Source organism: Amia ocellicauda, chromosome 1 (genome assembly GCF_036373705.1).
Source record: "Amia ocellicauda isolate fAmiCal2 chromosome 1, fAmiCal2.hap1, whole genome shotgun sequence".
Classification (NCBI taxonomy): domain Eukaryota; kingdom Metazoa; phylum Chordata; class Actinopteri; order Amiiformes; family Amiidae; genus Amia; species Amia ocellicauda.
Window position 1 is genome coordinate 53,107,952 of NC_089850.1, and position 19,365 is coordinate 53,127,316.

General features: G+C 37.6%; 1 protein-coding gene and 1 long non-coding RNA gene across 3 annotated transcripts; both read right to left on the reverse strand.

Moving 5' to 3' along the window:
* Nucleotides 1-27: 27 nt before the first annotated feature.
* On the reverse strand, nucleotides 28-2,132 carry LOC136752887 (nicotinamide N-methyltransferase). Its single transcript, XM_066708577.1, has 3 exons — nucleotides 1,810-2,132; nucleotides 1,464-1,671; nucleotides 28-474 (listed from the first exon to the last, which is right to left on the reverse strand). The coding sequence occupies exons 1-3, from the start codon at nucleotides 1,991-1,993 to the stop codon at nucleotides 42-44; spliced, it is 825 nt and encodes a 274-aa protein (XP_066564674.1). The 5' UTR covers nucleotides 1,994-2,132; the 3' UTR covers nucleotides 28-41.
* Nucleotides 2,133-13,318: 11,186 nt separating this feature from the next.
* On the reverse strand, nucleotides 13,319-16,103 carry LOC136751367 (uncharacterized). 2 transcript variants are annotated; one of them, XR_010817094.1, is made up of 3 exons: nucleotides 15,830-16,103; nucleotides 13,887-14,121; nucleotides 13,319-13,584 (listed from the first exon to the last, which is right to left on the reverse strand). It is a non-coding gene; the product is annotated as an uncharacterized LOC136751367 (long non-coding RNA). The 2 variants fall into 2 exon arrangements; XR_010817039.1 differs by lacking the exon at nucleotides 15,830-16,103 and adding an exon at nucleotides 14,778-15,438.
* Nucleotides 16,104-19,365: the final 3,262 nt, after the last annotated feature.

Below are 19,365 nucleotides of genomic sequence, written 5' to 3' on the forward strand. Positions count from 1 at the left end.
TCATCTTTTTTAGAGAACAAAAGGGGGAGGGGGGTGAAATATTACACATTTTTCATTTTTTCAGCAATGAGAAAAAAAAATGCCTCACAATCTGAAACTTTATTTTTGTCTCTGTCTGGCATGGGGAGGATATCGTTTTTTTGGATGCTGAAGCCCAGATCCTTTAGTGCATTTTCAACAAAGGTCTGGCTCAAAGGCAGGCAGGACAGCCTGTGTTCCCCTACAACATAAAAGGTTTCATTTAAAACCCCAATCATTATCAACACCCCACCAGGTCTCAGAAGCGCCGTGACATTTTTCAGAGCTTGCTGGTAGGTAGGATGGTCCTTACAGGCCGCTTCGAGGCACAGGGAGGTCAGCACACAGTCCGCGGGCTCCAGGACGAGGGGGTGGAAGGGATTCTCGTGCCTGACGTCACACGGCAGCACCTGCTTCACTGTTCGTCTCAGCCTCTCTTCCATTTCCTTGGGTGTTCTGCTTGGCCACCACATTTGAATCAGTAATAGAAAAAAAAATGATCGTGAGTTAGTTTTGAACTGAGAAGGCAGAGGACTGTATTTAGTCTAAAATGCAGTTTCCTTATTGCCCCAAACATCCAGCTGTGAAGTTTGTTTCCTATGTCCTGCCCACCTCAAAAAACAATTTCAGATTTAAAATTTTCAGTTTTGTGGTATGATTTTCTTTTTTTGGTACAAGCCATAGATTTAACACTCTCACACAGAGAGTCGTCACAATCTGGAACAAACTCCCCAGCGATGTGGTTGAAGCGATAATTTGGGAACATTTAAAATAGGATCCTTGGATCACTTAGTTATTAATGGACACCAAATGAGCACGATGGGTCGAATGGCCTCCTCTCGATTGGACACTTTCTTATGTTCATTGTTACCTAGTAACCCTTGCCTATTCATATATATTCCATTCTTATCTACCCTCCAATGTATGTATAACCACATACTGTAACTGGTGAAGGCATTCATTTGGAAGCTTTCTAATACTAACACTTAAAACATCTTTGAACATAAGCCAAAGGCAAAAGTTATTTAAAATGCTAATCTTTCCTCTAATAGGCTTATAATGCAAAGACAAACCCAGTAATTTGAACCCTCTTCACACTGACTGTACACGAACAAGACATTATTATTATTATTATTATTATTATTATTATTATTATTATTATTATTATTATTATTATTTTAATGCATCTAAAACTTGAGATAAACCTCAAGGTGGGCTCAATTCAGGTTTATGACCTGGATTAAATTAAAGGATTTACCCTTCCAACTAAGGGTGGCATTTCTGCTGTATCTCAAATGGATTAGGTTACAGATTAACTTTCTTTAGGTTGGTGTTGAAGCTAACATTTAAGCAGAGCTCTTTTAATAAGGATTCAGCATGTTGCTTGCTGCCCACTAGGTAGCCCACAAAGAAGCCTTTACTGAGACAGTAGATGCATACAGTACCTTTTCCCTTCCAGTTCACTGACGAACTGTATAACTGGGCTCCAGTCAAAACACCCCTCATCTCCTCTCAGCCATTTCTGGACTTCCAGGCGATTGGTCTCAGTGAAGTCGGACAGGACAATGTCTTGGAAATGGTCGCAGGCGCTCACAACGCTGTGGACTGTGGGGCCACTTCCTACTTCAATGAGTGTCTGTCCCTTGTACCTACCTAATGTGCAAGAGCATGCATTCATGAAATCAGGGGGTCTGGATTACTTTTCAGGAGGCTGGTGTCTACTGATGTTGAATGCAAGTTGTAAGTTGACATATGCATACATACAGTTTTGAAAAAGAAAGCGACTGTTACCTGACGAAAAGGTTTCACTAAGGTTGCGTAAGACGAAAGACAGGCAGTTTTCATCTGGGTGGCCTGATGGACAGACATAGAAAGAGTCGATATAGACTCTGGGGTTGAAGTGGCTGTGATAGTGCTCTCCCTCGGTGAACGCCATTGTGAGTCTCCAGTGCTGGCGCAAAGATGACACGTACATGCCAGATGTTTTCAGCTGTTGGGTAAACTTACCGTAATGTCGGAAAGAGTGGCTCAATATAAACGGCTGAGTTTAACTTCAATATATTATAAAATGCCAGGGAGGGAGGGAGGTGTATGGTTGCCACATAGAAAAATAACATTCACAGTCCCTTACTGAATCAATCCAGGACGCGATTTGTCCCGTAGTGTCGTGCACCCCTGCTCTACAGCACGCACTGCGTTTTCACAGGACACCACGTCCGAGCGGCAGAGGGCGCAGTGGAGTCGCTCAGCTCCTGCAGACAGCAGCGCTCCAGGCAGCGCAGCAACACGAGTCCATAGACAGGCCGGCTGGGTGGACAGAGACCATTCAATCACCGCTCACAGCACTAGAATAAGACACGTTAGCAATGACTCCGCTCCTCCCACCCCTCACTCTGGAATAGCTTGATCTTTATTTCAGTGCCGACATTTACTGTCACAAATAAATGTATTGTTCAGCCATCCACCATAGTGGTCTCTGTGGTCTGCCAGGCCGTTTGCTATTTCCGACTTCATCAATGGGTTCTTGCTTCTTCCAAATAGTTTATTTTGACAGACCAAACATTTTGCCCATGTCTATGATCTGATGTTGTAATCCTTAATATCACTGACGCAGCTGTGCTTTACTCTTATTGACTCTTTATTTCCTTTACATTCATGTTGAGAGTAACAGAGGACTTTGAAATTGATGCATAAAAAGCACAAATTGGTGCATAAAAATTCACCAGAAGGCAGCAAATGTGTGTGACACTCAGCATCTCCCGGGGGAGGACCCCCAGACCCCCGCTTGGTTCGTGTCCCCCGGGCATGGGGCCACTTGCAAGGTGTCCCTTATTTTTCCACATTGAAGGTGGCAACCCTAGGTCGGTGAGGGAATCCTCTTAACAAACTGTATATGCCCAGCTGTGTTAATGAGTAAATGTAAAAAAGAATGTGATATAACAATTGTAATTCACGCTGGATAAGGGTGTCTGCTAAGAAATCAAGTAATAATAATAATAATAATAATAATATATATCTTCTGTTGTGTAACTGACGCGTCTCCGACAGCCCTCCACCCTGTACCACCCAGCCAGGACTCTCCAACTGGGTTGATTTATTGATTGATAAATAAATACGTGTGTGTGTGTGTGTATATATATATATATATATATATATATATATATATATATATATATATATATATATATATATATATATATATATATATATATATATATAGTTTTGTTCATGTATTTCATTACATATTTTAGCTCTTGGTCATTATTTATTATTATTTCAGATGTGTTGAACGGTTTCCACCTCCCTCCGCGGAGGATCATGGGTCATTACCGTTGAGCGTGCAAGAATCGCCCCTCCCTTGGAAAAAATGAGTGACCCCTCCAACTATATACATTGAATGTATATATTAAATTACAGGTTTAATCTGTAACGTATGGTTTATACTGGAGCTACATAGACTGTTGCAGCCCCCTCCTGCGGTGCACGCAGTCATGAATTCAGATGTTTTATATGTACAACCCACTACACACATTCAGAGCGAAAACAAGAAGAAAGAAATAAACAGACAATTCACATGAAATACAAATAAAAAAGTCACGATTGTATAATTATTTAAACCCTTTGGTGGGTGCATTGCACCACCCACACCCCGCAAAATCAGGCTGTGCAAAGTGGGTAGACTAAGGTCTTGCAGCTGTAATATCTGTAATAATGTATCTTAGCCTTAAAAGTCATCTACTTGAGCATTCAAGTTTTGAAATAAATATTAAGTATATTTGTATATGTGCTTGTATCTTTTTTATTTTAACCTTTATGCACTACGTTCTTAATTCATGCATTTTTAGAGGGTATGTGTTTGAATAAACAGGTCCGTTATTTGGGTTAGCTTACTGGACTAAGGTGACAGCAGAGATCATTACATAGAGGCTCTTTGGTAATAGTGTTGCAATGATCAACCACAGGGTGGTGCAACTAGGCAATACGTGCAATCACGATACATTACAGCGTACCTGTTGTTAAAAACATTTAAAAGCAGTACTGTACAAATCTATACTTTATCAGATAGTAATACGTGTATTGAGCATTTATCCATGGCGGCTACTATCGCAAAACATTTCACAATGGTTTACAAATTAAAGTTTTAAGAATTGACTTTTTGTAATATGGTATTATGCCGGAGACCATTAGAAACTATTCAAGCTTTCCCCCTTGTCATAATAATGAGCGTTTTCAAATATTTGAAGTAAGTTGCATCTTCTGCCAAACAAATATTTTATAAGTGTTAAAATTGGAAATGAATAAGAAAAGTGGATTACTTGGCAGGAACACAAATGTGAAACTGATGGAAATTAAACAAGTTTTGTGACCTTCATACATGCTTTGTGTTTAGATATGTTTTTATTAAACATTCAAACGTGTTGACGAAACTGCAAATTTGTCATTCTTGCCTTATAAGATTAACTTGTCGTTTAAAAAATGTAAATGTATATTAAGAAAATAAAACCTACATACGGATCAAGTTTATTATTTTATCTGCAAGAAAGGCTGGCACATTTATTTGCTGTTATTTAGTGTAAAACCTCACTGTCAGTGTAATTTGTAACAATAATAATAATAATAATAATAATAATAATAATAATAATAATAATAATAATAATAAGTTAGTTTATCAAATTAGTTTAACATAACATAACATTATCATAATTTTCTTTTTTATATCATGTAATATTCCCAGTGGAAAATAACAAATCCTGAATGCATTGTGTTTCAGGAAAACAGAAGTGATATGTAACACATCTTGCATGCATTGGTTTCCAGTAAATGTACATTCTTCCTGCCAAATATTTTGTATGTAAGAATAAATGGCTGACCTTTTATAAACAAAGCAAGTATGAAACAGCGATGATTGAAGCTGGAAAAGGGGCGGGTGTGGGTTGGGGTATGGGCAGGAGACAAGATGGGGCTGGGAAAGGGCTGTCGGGCATGTTACAACCAAAGCACCAGGGAGAAATTCAAACCATGCAGCCACCATGAAGGTAGTTTATGGGCTCCAGGATATAGCAATAACTGAAATAAACATTGCCATTTTTGGGAAAGGTGATGCTGTGCTCTGCAGTTGTGTAAGTTTAGTATATTCTGAAGGTTTCTATACCTCTCCCTTTGTGGCTGTTTAAAATAATTCAGTGTTGTTTGTAATATCACAAAAACAATCTTTACACTGATTCTGGAGTGACTTGACATTACTGCAACATTATGTTTTCTTGACTGATGTGAGAGGACCTCACCCTAGGGCTTGTTTTGAGATCCTCTCATTTTATTCAGGACAGAACTTTGCATCAATCCTAGTGTCTTTATTTCCGACTTGTTGATAGTTGATAGTGGTACAGTCTTCCGTCAGTGAAAGTATTAGAGTTTCCATTATATTTTCCATATTGGAAAAGCAATCCATGCTCGAAAAAAAAGTCCCTCTAGATTTTCCTTTATCCTAGACTTCAGTGATTTGAGCTGTCAGAAAACCAAATAGGATCTAACTTTCATCATGATATCTTACTCTCTGGAAGGGAAGTATCAAGGAAAGGGCTTTGTTTTCTAATTTGAAAAATATCTTAAAAAACTACAGAGATTTAATACTTCACTGTGATATCGTGTTGCATTAGGATATACAGGTAACCATGTTATTTACTGCCACAAGTGTAGTTAGAAACTGGTATACCAACCCTGTCTCATGAGAGAAACGTCAACAGGCTAACATTTAATAATTTCTGGCTATATAATTATTATTGGTTCTCTGTGTGATTTGGCATGTTTAGGTTATGGAAGGTAAGTGCACAGCTAGGGGACTGACGTGGGGGCGAAATGGAGTGGGGGTCTCGCGGACGTGGATGGGGACGGGGCAGATGGGTAATGGATGGGGGAGGGTGTAGGGGGTGTAGAAGGAAGGAGGGGATGTGTAGTGCATTAATTATTATTAACAATAAGTGAGTGGGTGTTGTCTGGTGGGTGGGTGTTGTCTGGAGGTTGCATGGGTTCTGGTGAGTCAGAGTTGTCCACGTTCTTTTCTGCAGCCTCTTGTGCCCTTAAACATTTACCAACATACATACATACATATATACATATACATATACATACATACATATAACATACATTAGAAACAAGAAGAACATTATTTTCTAGCTCCAACTTAACAATGCACATGATACAGTAAACCCTAGTACACAAAACTCTAGTACTCCAGAGCACAGAAATGGCTAAATGTTAGCCTGTTAACATTTCCCTTGTGAGACTGGGTTGGGTATACAACTTATGTTCAGTTCTTTGTATGTTATTAATTTAGTTGTCTTTCTTTTCCTGTAACTGGGAGTATCCGTTCAAGCCCACAATATTTCTGGGTGTCACGCAATTCCTAAAGTGATTTGTATATTGACCTACAGAATCAAATACGAGTCTGCACAACAAGTCTTATTTGAACATAGAGGTTAATGTGGGGCTCCCATAAAACAAAGGGGCCCTTGTGTTACAAAATGAATGAACAAGAAGTCCCCTTTCTCCTTCTAAATGAGCTTGATTCAAATTTTCCGATTTTAAATGGCAAAAGAAAAAAACAAATCGGCTGCAGAGATGCTTTAAACTGCTTTCCATTGAACTGACACCAATTGAAACTGATTGTTGATACATTTACGGTTAAAGATAATGCTAATCTGATGTATTTCATCTTAGTTACTTAACTGTATTTTTGCACTTTGTTTTGCACTTATGTCCTGGATAAGGATGTCTGCCAAGAAATAATATTAAAAAAATAATAATAAAAAAAAAATAAAACATTAAAAAATAATAAATAAATAAATAAATAAATAAATAAATAAATAAATAAATAATAATAATAATAATAATAATAATAATAATAATAATAATATTGCCCACTGACATTGCCTGAGATAGTGTAAGTGATAAAAAGCAGAGTGTCAAATTCAGGGTCTCGAATGTGTATTCCTTTAAATGGAAAATTATACTTTGTAAGAGAGGAAGTCAAAGATTTTGAAACTCTTACATTTTGAATTTTTGTAAATGCTATTTTAAAATGCAGTGCTTGGGTAGATTAACCAGGAGAGGAGATGAACTGTGGTGTTTTTATTAGCTTTCCAAATTGTAAAAAGAAAGAGATATAATTTATATAAATTGTCTTGTGAATGTTTCTTACTGAAACAATAAAAATAAATCTCTTTCCGAACTCTTCCTTAATAAAGCTGCAATAAACAACAACAACCTATTTCAATATTCATCACCAGTTTTATTTATGGGGTTTTAAAAAATGCATTGAATAATAATACAAAATAAATGTTTGTGCTCTCTGGCAAATGCTTTAATGAAAGTTAAAGTTAAGTTAGAGTTGCACAACATTGCCTTTCAAAATGGCTCTGTGCCCAAGATAACAGTCTGTCTGACCTCCCTGAAGCCGGCCCCTTGATTTTACTCGCAATTATACATACATTTTGAAAATGAGAGTGGATAGTCCAAAACCAAAATAATGTATGAATCCATAACAGCCCGAATCTAAAATGTGATATATTTATTATATATACCCTTAAATACAAATGATGTCAGAGAACGTGTCCGAAGCAGCTCTGATTGTAATGTATAGTGCGGTTTAGACAGCACAGCATGTGGAACCTTTCAAAGAGCTGCTCATTAGTCAGATTGTATTTTTATTTTTCTGTCTAAGCAATACGTCATTTAAATCTTAAGCCAATTGATCAATTTTTACCCTCGCTTGGAAAAAGGCAACAAAAAATATACCTTGGGTTAATTTCTCGTGTTCTTCTTCTTCTTCTTTTTTCTTTTAAATCGACTAAAGACATGTATATTCTCAAGTGGATGCATTTTGTGCCTTCTGTCCTTCCTGCATTTGTGTTCATTATCACTTGCATTGGTTTGGAATACTCTCATGAGATAAGCAAGTCCACTAGACCAAGGGACTGCCTTTATTTTCTAACCGTAAATCAATTTAAAACACAAATGAGCTCGCTCTTACATGGTTAACACAGACACACTAATTGTGAAAATCCCTCCATTTGTAGTAAACAGGAAAATGATAGCTTCCAACGGATGTATAATGCAGGATATTTTTTAACTTTGCTTTCTACAATGTTTGTGTAAGTTGTACACATACATGTGATTACAGCCACACCTTACTGAGATTGGTTGCATTGAAGTTCCATTGTGAAACTGCAAATTTGTCATTCTTGCCTTATAAGATGAACTTGTCGTTTAAAAAATGTAAATGTATGGGCACTCCTTAACTCTCTGCAAATCTGATTACTACCAAAGCATTGAATTGGCTTTGAAACACTAGACGTTGTTGGGGGAAGGGAAAGCCATGTGGTGCTTCAACAATCTTTTAACAACAACCAGACCTCCAAGAAGACATGGGGGGAGGGGGCTGACATGGGGTTTCACTAAGGAAATGTCATTTCAAACAACTCCCATGCTTGTTTCAAAAGGAATCCAAATCAAGTTGTTGGTAATGCGTGTTGGTAATGTACTGTCAGAGATTGCAGTGTATAGTTTTATACCACACTGAATTAACAATGCCATTGAACCTTAACCTTCAGAAAAACATGTTTCATAAAGATATTTAGTGCTCGATAGGAACCACCAATCTAGAATGTCTTGAAGTTTTTGTCAGATATGTAAGTAGGATATTGATAAAGAAATTAGCAAGTACTGATAATAATAATAATAATAATAATAATAATAATAATAATAATAATAATAATAATAATAATAATAATAATAAATGCCTGGTTTATTTTTCATTGCATGGCATTGCAGAAGTAGTGATAGGTTGTATCAGCCTCAATCCGGGTGAGACCCAGCAGAGGGGGGTTCTGGTTAGAGCCAGCCTTTGTATTTGTTTAGTTTTTTCCCCTTTTGTTCTTGTTCGTTGCATAGTGCGGCTCTCCCCAGCACACAGCTTCTTTCTACAATACGTAATTTTTTGGACATTTAACGACTGCCTCCTTGGTGTGTAAATAATTAATTACAAATACAAAACTGAAAATAATTGAATGCATAAATAACCACCCCCTTTGCTATGACACAACTGATTGAGCTGTGGTGAAACCAATTGTTTTTAGATGTCATGTAATTAGTTCAATTAAGGTGTTTCACATGTTTTCAGGTTAAATACACCTGTCTCTGGGAGGTCTCACAGTTGGTTACTACAATTCCTAACTAAAACGACATCATGAAGATGAACATTCAAAGCAAATCCGGAATAAGGTTCTTCAAAAGCACCATTCAGGGGTAGGATATAAGAACATTTCCAAGGCATTGAATATCCCCCCGAGCACAGTAAAGTCCTTTATTAAGAAATAGAGAGAATATGGCACAACTGTGAATCTGCCTAGATCAGGCCATCCTCAAAAACCATATCCGGGCAAGAAGGGTGCTAGTCTGGGGAGTTACAGTCTTCCACAGCTGAGCTGGGACACACTGCACACTGCAACAATAGCCTGGGTGCTTCACAAAAGTGGCCTTTATGGGAGAGAATAAGCTCACATCAAATCTTGGCAAGAGTTTGCCAGAAGGCATGTATATACAGCTCTGGAAAAAATTAAGAGACCACTCCAAGTTCAGAATTCAAAAGTGGTCTCTTAATTTTTTCCAGAGCTGTATATACTGTAGCCTCCAAGCATATTCATAACCTTGATTAACTCTGTATTTTTCTATACTAATAAACCAAAAAGTAAACAATTGTAATAGTCTCCATAACAAACGGTTTGTATGTATTTCTAAATACACAATGTACAAAGGTATTCAAACCCGGCACTCTGTATTTTATAAATCCGTTTGGGCTTTAACATGGAGGAGGTGCTTCCTGTAGCTTTAATAAGTTCCTCCAAGTTGAACCTCTCCAGCACCTCAAGGCTGTTTGACTTGTGCATGTGGGCTGCAGGTCTGGAGGTTGTGATGGCTAATCAAGAACAATGATGTTGTCTTAGACTTGGATGTGTGCTGTAGATTGTTATTGTGCTGGGAAGTCAGCAACTAACTTGATGATCTACACAATAATTATATGTTTATACACACACACATACAGAGAGAGAGAGAGAGAGAGAGAGAGAGAGAGAGAGAGAGAGCAAATGAAAGAGAGAAAGGGGGAGACAGATCCCACATGTTTTATTTACATGTAAGAATGCCTAAAATTCCTAAAGCTTTTCATTTTGTTTTTAGATGCAAACAAAGTGCTGCTTAGTACTATTGCAGTATTGCAAAAGGATATTCCTTAACAAGAGACAAAGCATCTGGTTGTAATTTTCTCCAATATAACCAGGCCCCATGGGGTTCTAAACTACAACAGGATGTGAAAGTCTGATCAATTTACTAGAGAAAAAAGGTACAAATAACACTGGAATGTATAATTATGGTGAAGACCTGTTTTTCTTCTTTCTTTTTTTATCACCATTTTCATGAAAATACATGTGGTTTTAAGTGAGTCAAAGTTTTGTGTATTTTTTCTGTTTGTTTGTTTGTTTGTTTGTTTGTTTGTTTGTGTGTCTGTGAAACTTTTAAACCATGTGTAGTACAGTTTTGCATCAGACAGCATACATTTAAACAGTCTCTTTCTCATTCTCCCAGCATGCATCTATCACAAAGTGAACATCTGTGTTGAAAAAAAAACAAAAAAACATGATTTTCCAAAGTTTACACAATCATGGTTTATTGTCTTACAGGCTTTAATGATTCACACAGAACATCTGACTTGTAAACAAGTCTAACCAGATGCAAGATGAAATTTAAGACCTTGCTTTCACTGTCATTAAACATTCTGAGTGTCTCCTCGCAAGATCTTTAAAATGCAAATAAACACAATTCAGTAATGAAAATTAAAATGAATATTTTAAATAACACAGGGTTTCCCATTGATTTCATATTAAATATACATGAAGTAAGCAGGTTCGCATTACACATTTCACATATAATATTATTTGCCATATTCAATATGGGTTAAGCATGGGCTGTTGCATATTATATGTTGTATATGTTGCTTTCATGTTTACTGTAGTGTCCATAATTGTTAGCACTTCTATAATTTTACTGTAGTTTCTCCTTTCCCTGCCCCACACATTCATACATACCTGGGACTTAACTGTACTGAGTTTAGCTGAAAGAGATTTGAGTCACATGTGAGTAGCTCGGATACAAATAGCAACCAGTGTCAAATATCACGTGTGCATTTATACATGTGCAAATATATTATAGAAATTAACCTCACCATACATTTTCTAAATTTTAAATTAAATATACAGATCACAGATTAAAATATATTTCAAATATATCATATTTATTTTTTATATACAAAATATAAGCATCAATCACTTCTACCATATGTTAAAATGTGTATTTATTTCTTGATGCCATGTCATGCCATGCTATGCATGAAAGATGAGGCCTTGCTTTGGGAATATTTCTAAAATGGAGAAAGGATTTTGAATCTGTGTCTGAGTCTAAGAGTAATTTACAGTTGGTTATGGAACAAAACGATAAATCCCATACCATTAAGAAAATAAATATACATGACTTTAGGAACAGAACCTCAGAAAGTTTACTTTCGACCAGAGACGGACTGCGACTTAAGAACGGCCCTGGACTTTGCATCACTTTGTGGTCCTGGGGGTGGGGGTGCTGGTGAAGTGGGGGCCAGGGGTGGGATAGGTGTTGCCGACCCACTACGATCCATTGAGTGGGCCTGCCTACAGATATTGAAACAAAATGAAAAATCACCACCGGCCCACAGTACGACCAGCCCACCGGGAATTCTCCTGGTGCTACTGCATTCGACCCATCATGCTCGTTTGGTGTCCATTAATATCTAAGTGATCCAAGTATCCTATCCAGTATTTTTAAATGTTCCCAAATATTCAGCTTCAACCGCATCACTGGGGAGTTTGTTCCAGATTGTGACGACTCTCTGTGTGAAGAAGTGTCTCCTGTTTTCCATCTTGAATGCCATGAAGCCCAATTTCCATTTGTGTCCCTGGGTGCGTGTGTCCCTGCTGATCTGGTCAATGCCTTTCATGATTTTGAAGACTTGAATCGAGTCCCCACATAGTCTCCTCTGTTCCAGGGTGAAAAGGTTCAGTTCCTCAGTCTCTCAGTAGGACATTCCCTTCAGACCTGGAATACGTCTGGTTGCTCTCCTCTGAACTGCCTCTAGAGCAGCGATATCTTTCTTGAAGTGTGGAGCCCAGAACTGTCCACAGTATCCAGATGAGCTCTAACTAGTGCATTGTACAGTCTGAACATCACTGCCCTTGTTCTCAATTCTACACTTTTGACAATAATAATTATCCCTGTGCTGTGCTGCTGTTGACTTTCTCAGACATGTGATTAGTTCATTCTTTTCTTGCTTTTTTGTGTTGTTTGGAGTTTGTGTGTCGTTTTGGAAGTGTAATAAGCAGGTTTAGGAGCCATAGGTGAGAACTGGTAGTAAACATTAGTCACATACTTTTCTGTCTATATAAATAGTATGTTTCAGTTGACATTTATTTTTTCAGGGCACTTCTTGGCCCCCAGTCTGGACCGCTGCCAGTTACAGAGAGACCGACCCATCTCTCACTGCTCCGAGCTGCAGAAACATAGCTTTTCTCAGGCTTTACCATCATCTGATCGTTTCATTGTAAAACATCAACATATTTGTTTTACTGCAGCTATTTCTTTGTGATCGGTAATGCATATATATTAGGGGTTGATAAAACCATAGAAGAATCCTATATGTATATACAATGCAGAAATGAAAGCATTTTTTAAATTAAGACTGCAGCGCACTTGTTTATATTTTAATCAAAGCTTGAAAATGTTAACAATATTTCATGAGGTCATCCTGAGATGAGAGCAGCTAGGTCTTAGTGATGCCCTCCTCACACACTCCTGTGTTGATTGAGGCGACCCCAGTACAACACTCCTACTGCTCCACACAGCCACACTTCATCGAAGACTTACCGCAACAGCATTTCTTTCCCCAGCGTATATATTTTAAAGTCCAGTCTAAATGATGAATGCTAGTGTGAAGAGGAAAGTCATAGCCACTGTGAAGCATAAGCATTAGGGGATTAGTTTTGCTGTTTGGCATCAGTAGAGGTCCTGCTTGGAGGAGGGGTTGAGAATCATTCCTGAGCAGCTGAGCAGATTAAAAGGCAAGAGGAAGTACCTCCTCATGCTAGATCTTAAGGTGATTCACAAAGTGCTGATTACAAGGTGTAATAAATGGAATTTGTAAAAGCGACTTGAACTAGGACAATTCAGGTTAAATGTGATTTATTACAGCTAATAATACAGAGCACAGTATACAAGTACAGCAAGACAAGTCTGTTCCAAGTTGGTGATTAAATCATCCCCCCCAAAATCATGTTAGGTAGTCTTCAAGTAAAGTGCCACAGAATTGAGAACAATAACAAGGATGATGAGAATGAGGCCACACACAAGTCCCACTATGTTGAGAATCTTGGCTATTTGGGCTGATTTCCGTGCTTCCAACACATCTCCCTGGTTGTTGGCAGTGTCAGCCTGAATGAGAAAATACAACCATTTAATGAACTGCATCCTTCTTGACCACAGAAAACACATAACAGCAACAAACACAACCATTATAATATTAGTACAAATATTTAAATGACAACATCTTATTAAATTAATTGGAATACAGATTCTTCTGCTTAATGTTCTACTACTGTTACTATGACTCAGTGTCCAAAGCAACATTGTATGATAGCTTTTGAAAAACCTCAATTTTACATAATTTTCAGCTTCAGATGTCATCACTTTTAGTATATATACTCAAGTCTGTATTGTCACTTGGCTTTGCTTACCTTTACTGAAAAGATCACAGCGACAATTCCAAGAGGTAAACAGCAGCATAACAGGTTCAAAATTGAGCAAGTCAGGTAGGACGAGACATTGGAGCGAGCGTGGGTTCCACTTCCATCCATCGTTGTTGTCTGTGGATCACAGTCACCTGCACTGCTGAAGATCTGCGTAGTTGATCAGGTAAGAGGCGATGGCAAACTTCACAATCGAATGCAAATGAAACCGGTGGGGTTGGAACTTGTGAGGAGGAGACAGAAGCATGTAACATCAACATTGCAACAAGTCAGTCTTTTATGCATTGAGCCTTTGTCCAGCTCCACCTTCCAGAGTGACCAATCCACCTACCAGAGTAGCCAATTCAGGGTATCAACTCTGCCTCTCCACACCCATACCTCATCCCTCGCTAAAACATATCAGGCAGACTGTCTCCTTTCACATCTTTATCAATAGCTTTTGTTAAGTAATTGACAAGACTTGTAGACAGACCATCTTCTCACCATTTTGTTACGCTATTGATACAAGATTGGTAGACAGATCATCTCCTCAACAACCCATTGTTATGCTATTGAAACCAGAGACCAGGTATGCTATTGATAGATACAATATAGACAGTCATGCAATTGATTTCACTGATTTGTATAGTTTACACCTGCACTTTTTTGCTAGATCAAATTTGAATGACACTTCATCACCAATATGAATCAATCTGAAAGTAACTATAAATGTATATACAGTTAATGAAAGTTCTGGCACATCACAAATATCCAAAATACACTTAGCAAGGACAAGAGTGCTTTGTCTTTGGAAAACATTAGTCTAAAATCTCCTTCAGTGAAGGTGAAAGCAATACGACAGCAAATACTGATTCTACAGTGGTTTGAATGAATTCTTACCATATATCCATCTATGGTGATGAAACATTGAAGATGTTCTGTTCATTTTGATGGGATCAGAGTTACAATTTAATCAGTTTGTGAGGTATATTAATTCAGATATTAATTGAGGCCTACTGTTCAAATCTGAACCAGACTTAAATTCTACACAAATTGTAGTTCTTGGATTTAGAAACGTATAAAGACCAAAGCTATACCTTGCAAACTACTGTATTTACAGCTCAAAGTATAGATCATGGTTGCAAACTCCTCCTCTAATTTTAAATGTAGCCACTGCACACATTGCTCAAATTATATATATATATATAATTATTAATATCCACACCCCCCCCCCTCCCAAGAAAATGTCCAAGATCAGGCAAGAAGATTAAATGTATTGCATTATTGTATTATTATACATAATATATAATGTGTGTGTGTGTGTGTGTGTGTATGTATATACATATTAATGTAATTGTGAAAGAAAGGGATATAAGGATTACTGATGAACAGGTTATGGACCAAGTAAGTTTAGTCCAGCCATACACTCAAATTAAGCATAGTTATTAAACATACAGGCCGGTTTAATAGACCCAAGAGTAGCTCTACATTACCTGTTTTTGATTGTTTCTTTCTTAGATACATTTATAGGATCAGTTATTGTGCAATCCATCCAGCAACAGTACAACGGACACTTTTGAAATCGAGATTGGGTGTATTGCAGTAAGAACCCCCCCCCCAGAAACGAAACAAAAGGAAGACAATTGGTAATCATTCCACAAACTGCAGCCATTACATAACAATGTACGAAATAACCCTGTTATCTAGTAGCATGGTACATTTAGAGATCATTTCCTAATAGCATTCCATTAAAGGAAACATTCAAAGTGGGAAAACGTGAAAGTTTGTGGTATTGTAACACATATTGACAGTGATAATTGTACTGTATATCGATGTAACAAGAACATTTTCTTAGCAGACGCCACCACCCATGGCGACTTATTGTTACAATGTATCACATTATTGTTTACACACAATGAACCATTTTCACAGCTGGGTTTTTACTAGCGTACCTTGCTCAAGCGTACAACGGGCATCTCCCCCACCTGGGATTGCGTACATGTTGCTTAACGAAAAGTTTCATCACCAATTGCGTTGTTATGCTACCAAACAAGTCACCGAAGAGGATGGGCCTCTCCTCAACTAGGAACCATCATTTGCAGCCTTTTTGTTTTAGTGGCATAGTTGCTACGATTTTATCTTCAGATTTGCGTTAACTTTAAACTCCAGACAATTGTCGACGAAAATATGTATGGCACAAAAATACATATCTACGTCCGGTGCCGATACGAGCCCTTTCCCAATGGAGGGCTGAGGTGGGCTTGACATAATATTGGAGGGGGGGTACTCTATGCACCTTGTGGGCACACATATGTATGTATTTAAATACGCATTGAAACGTGTATGTTTATCTGTGTGTTGTCCTCAAAAGGAGAATAAAAACATTGGGAATGATTTTGTTTTTAAGCTTTTGCCTACCGATTGCAGGTCATTGATGCAACATCTAAACAAAAATTACTAATACCAAAACAAATGGCTAATAGCTAATTACTTTAAATCGGGGGATTATGTTTTTATAAAAAAAAAAGATTTGCACACGCAAAAAAACTAAACACACACTAAAGCCAATAAACACACTAAAACTAAATACCTTTTCCCCCTAGACAATCGAGCCGGTAATTCCATTATAATATAATTAAACCTGATAAAAATACAATCTGCCAGTCTTAACCAAACGATTTCAATGTCCCCGACTGGGGTGGCGGTGTGTACTGCGTCCTCCTCCTTGTTGGTGTACACCGACTTAATCTAAAAATATATCTATCACGTTGTTGAACTTCAAATTTGTCTTGTGATGTATAAGATAATGCAAATTGTAAAATTAGCATAATCGTATATACGTCACATGCCAAGGTATCTATACCCCTACAAGCCCCCTTAGCGCCGCTGCACAATTGCATTTCCCATTGACGTTTTTTCCCCCTAATGAGACTTCAGACATAACTGTACTAAACACTGAATACAACGTTGGTCTTAATTATTTTACAGAAAATAACAAACTTAATGCAGAAGCCCGAGGTTAGGCCCTGGCACCGCAGCCCAACACCTCTCTACTGAACCACAATTTTGGCAAAAGTCAGCTATAGGCCCATTATTATCTATAACTTCAAATATATTATTAATACAATATTGCATTACAGTTGTAGCCGGGTAATATAATTAATGTACAGCTTTCACTATATTCTCAGATATGTCCTGGTATTTAATAAAACATAATCGAACGTCAGATTTTAGTAATATGATATGAAAGTTGGATTGACGTTAGAATAATGTTGTTGTTACAACGTCAGAATCTGACGTAATTCCAACTTTCACCTACAACAAGTATATGACCAAAATCTGATGTCGGATTCTGACTTCTGTATAACATTATTATATTAATCAAATCAATGTTACAAGTCTGACCTTATGTTCCTAAATTAAACAATGCTATTAGTACACCACTTGCAGTATATAATTGAAATAACACAAGGCTTTTGTAGAAAGAAACTGAATTCAAGTCATATTTTAATACAATTTTGCATTAACCGTAAAATTAATAATAAAACAAAATAAAAACATGCCATTTAGCTAAGCCAGTGGTTCTCAGCCCTGATCCCGGCAGACCCCCTACCCATTCTGTTTCTTATTGCAATTGAGCTCCCAATTATTTAAACTAATATGCCTAATCTGAGCCTTTCAATAATTTTTAACAGGGGGTTTAAGCATAATAAATATGTTTAAGCAAGTTAAGAATGTTATACAAAACATGAAGTGGAACATTTTATAAGATATAGGCGTATACAATTTTAAAAGTCACATTTAATGTAAATTATTACTCCAATTAAAGTGAATTCAGAATTCTGAATCTGAAGAAACAATATACACAAAATCATTATCATTATTACTATCATGTCCTGATACTTTCTCCACATCAGTGTCTGCTTGTTCATTAAGATCACTTCTGTTTCTGTGTTGTCTTGTTCCTCATTGCTGCTACCGACTTCAACAAGCGCTCCAACTTCCTCGTTTCATATATGCCATTTTTCAGTTTTATTTGGGGGGGGTGGGAATCTGGTCATGTTCATTTTTGATTGCAACCTGAATATGATAAGCAATAAACACATTTTAAACACCAGCTGACCTATTCAAGATTCAATATTCTTGTCGCAACTTAATTAATATAACACAACAAGACCTGGAGCCAGTTGCATTAAAGCCATAATCTAGACTTAACTCCCAAGCAGGACCAAAAATCGACTTCAAAACTATGTTTCCCCCACATCCTTTAACTAGAATGTAGTTTTGAAGTGAGTGGATTTCAATTCCTGCTTGGGAGTTAAGTATGCAACCGGCTCCTAGTTGGTTATCCCGTTTATAAAAGGGATACAAAAATGCATTGAAAAAAACAAAACCTTTATTATTACGATTATTTTCTTAAACGTACAATGGTATTATATTCTTCAGCTTTGGAGAAAAAAAGTGTGCACTGGACAAGGTGAAACTGGAGGTTTTCAACACAACAAATCCAATATGCTACAATTGTATCTTGGACAAATAATTAGCCTATACATGCCGTGAGTATTGTTATTGTGATGAGCCACATCTTTAACTTTGGACTGAGCATTGTGGACAATAGCAGAATGCTGTTGTTATTGTGAAAATATGGGTAAACGTAATGCTCAGAAGGTACATGGGGGCCCTGTTTCAGAAAGTGGGTTTAGTGAAAACTCAGAGTTAGTTGACTCAGAGTTGAAGGAAACTCTGGGTTGTCGGTTTCACAGCCAGGCCAGCTCAACTCTGAGTCTCTTACTATGGCAATATACTCCGTGAAGCTGACCTGCTCGCTGGCAGGTTTTCTTCAACTAACCCGGAGTTTCTCCTCCTCTTTAGCTGAAGCCTGCAGACTGAAGGAGGTGTCAGACATGTCGTGTCCTTTTCTTCAAGAGCCAGTTGATATTGAAGCACAAATACTCTGGAGAAATCTCCATCGGGAGAGGGTGATCAGACCCCGCCTGGATGTTTTATCATGCCCTGATGATGATCTGTTTGAGCGTTACCGTTTTTCTGCACAATCGACAATTTATCTGAACAATATCCTCAGCCCTCATATCGTTCATATGACACATCGCGGACATTCTCTCAGTTCGGGACAGATTCATTGTGTTGCCCTTTGGTTTTTTGCCATCGGGAGTTTTCTATAAAACATGGGCGACGCTGAGCATATTTCCAAGGCTGTCTGTCGGGCTGTCAGAAATGTGACTCTTGCACTGAAACGTGTACTGTACACTTCTGTGGTTTTCCCAAGTCACAGACCCACAAGACTCATCAAAGAAGAACTCCACAGAATTGCAGGTATCAGTCTAAGCAATAATTAATTTATTACGTATGAAGCTTTGAGACTTGAAACACTAATCAGTTAATATGATACATTTTAGGGTTTCCAGGTGTGATTGGCTGCATAGATGGCACTCACATTCCTATCACAGAAGGAGATTATGTGAATAGG

What these genes read in the sequence shown, in the direction of transcription:
- LOC136752887 (XM_066708577.1), bottom strand. Translation starts at nt 1,993, where the DNA reads ATGTACGTGTCATCTTTGCGCCAGCACTGGAGACTCACAATGGCGTTC. An exon ending in TAGTGAAACCTTTTCGTCAG is followed by an intron (nt 1,672 to 1,809) that starts GTAACAGTCGCT and finishes CTTGCACATTAG; the next exon opens with GTAGGTACAAGGGACAGACA. An exon ending in AGTGAACTGGAAGGGAAAAG is followed by an intron (nt 475 to 1,463) that starts GTACTGTATGCA and finishes GTGGCCAAGCAG; the next exon opens with AACACCCAAGGAAATGGAAG.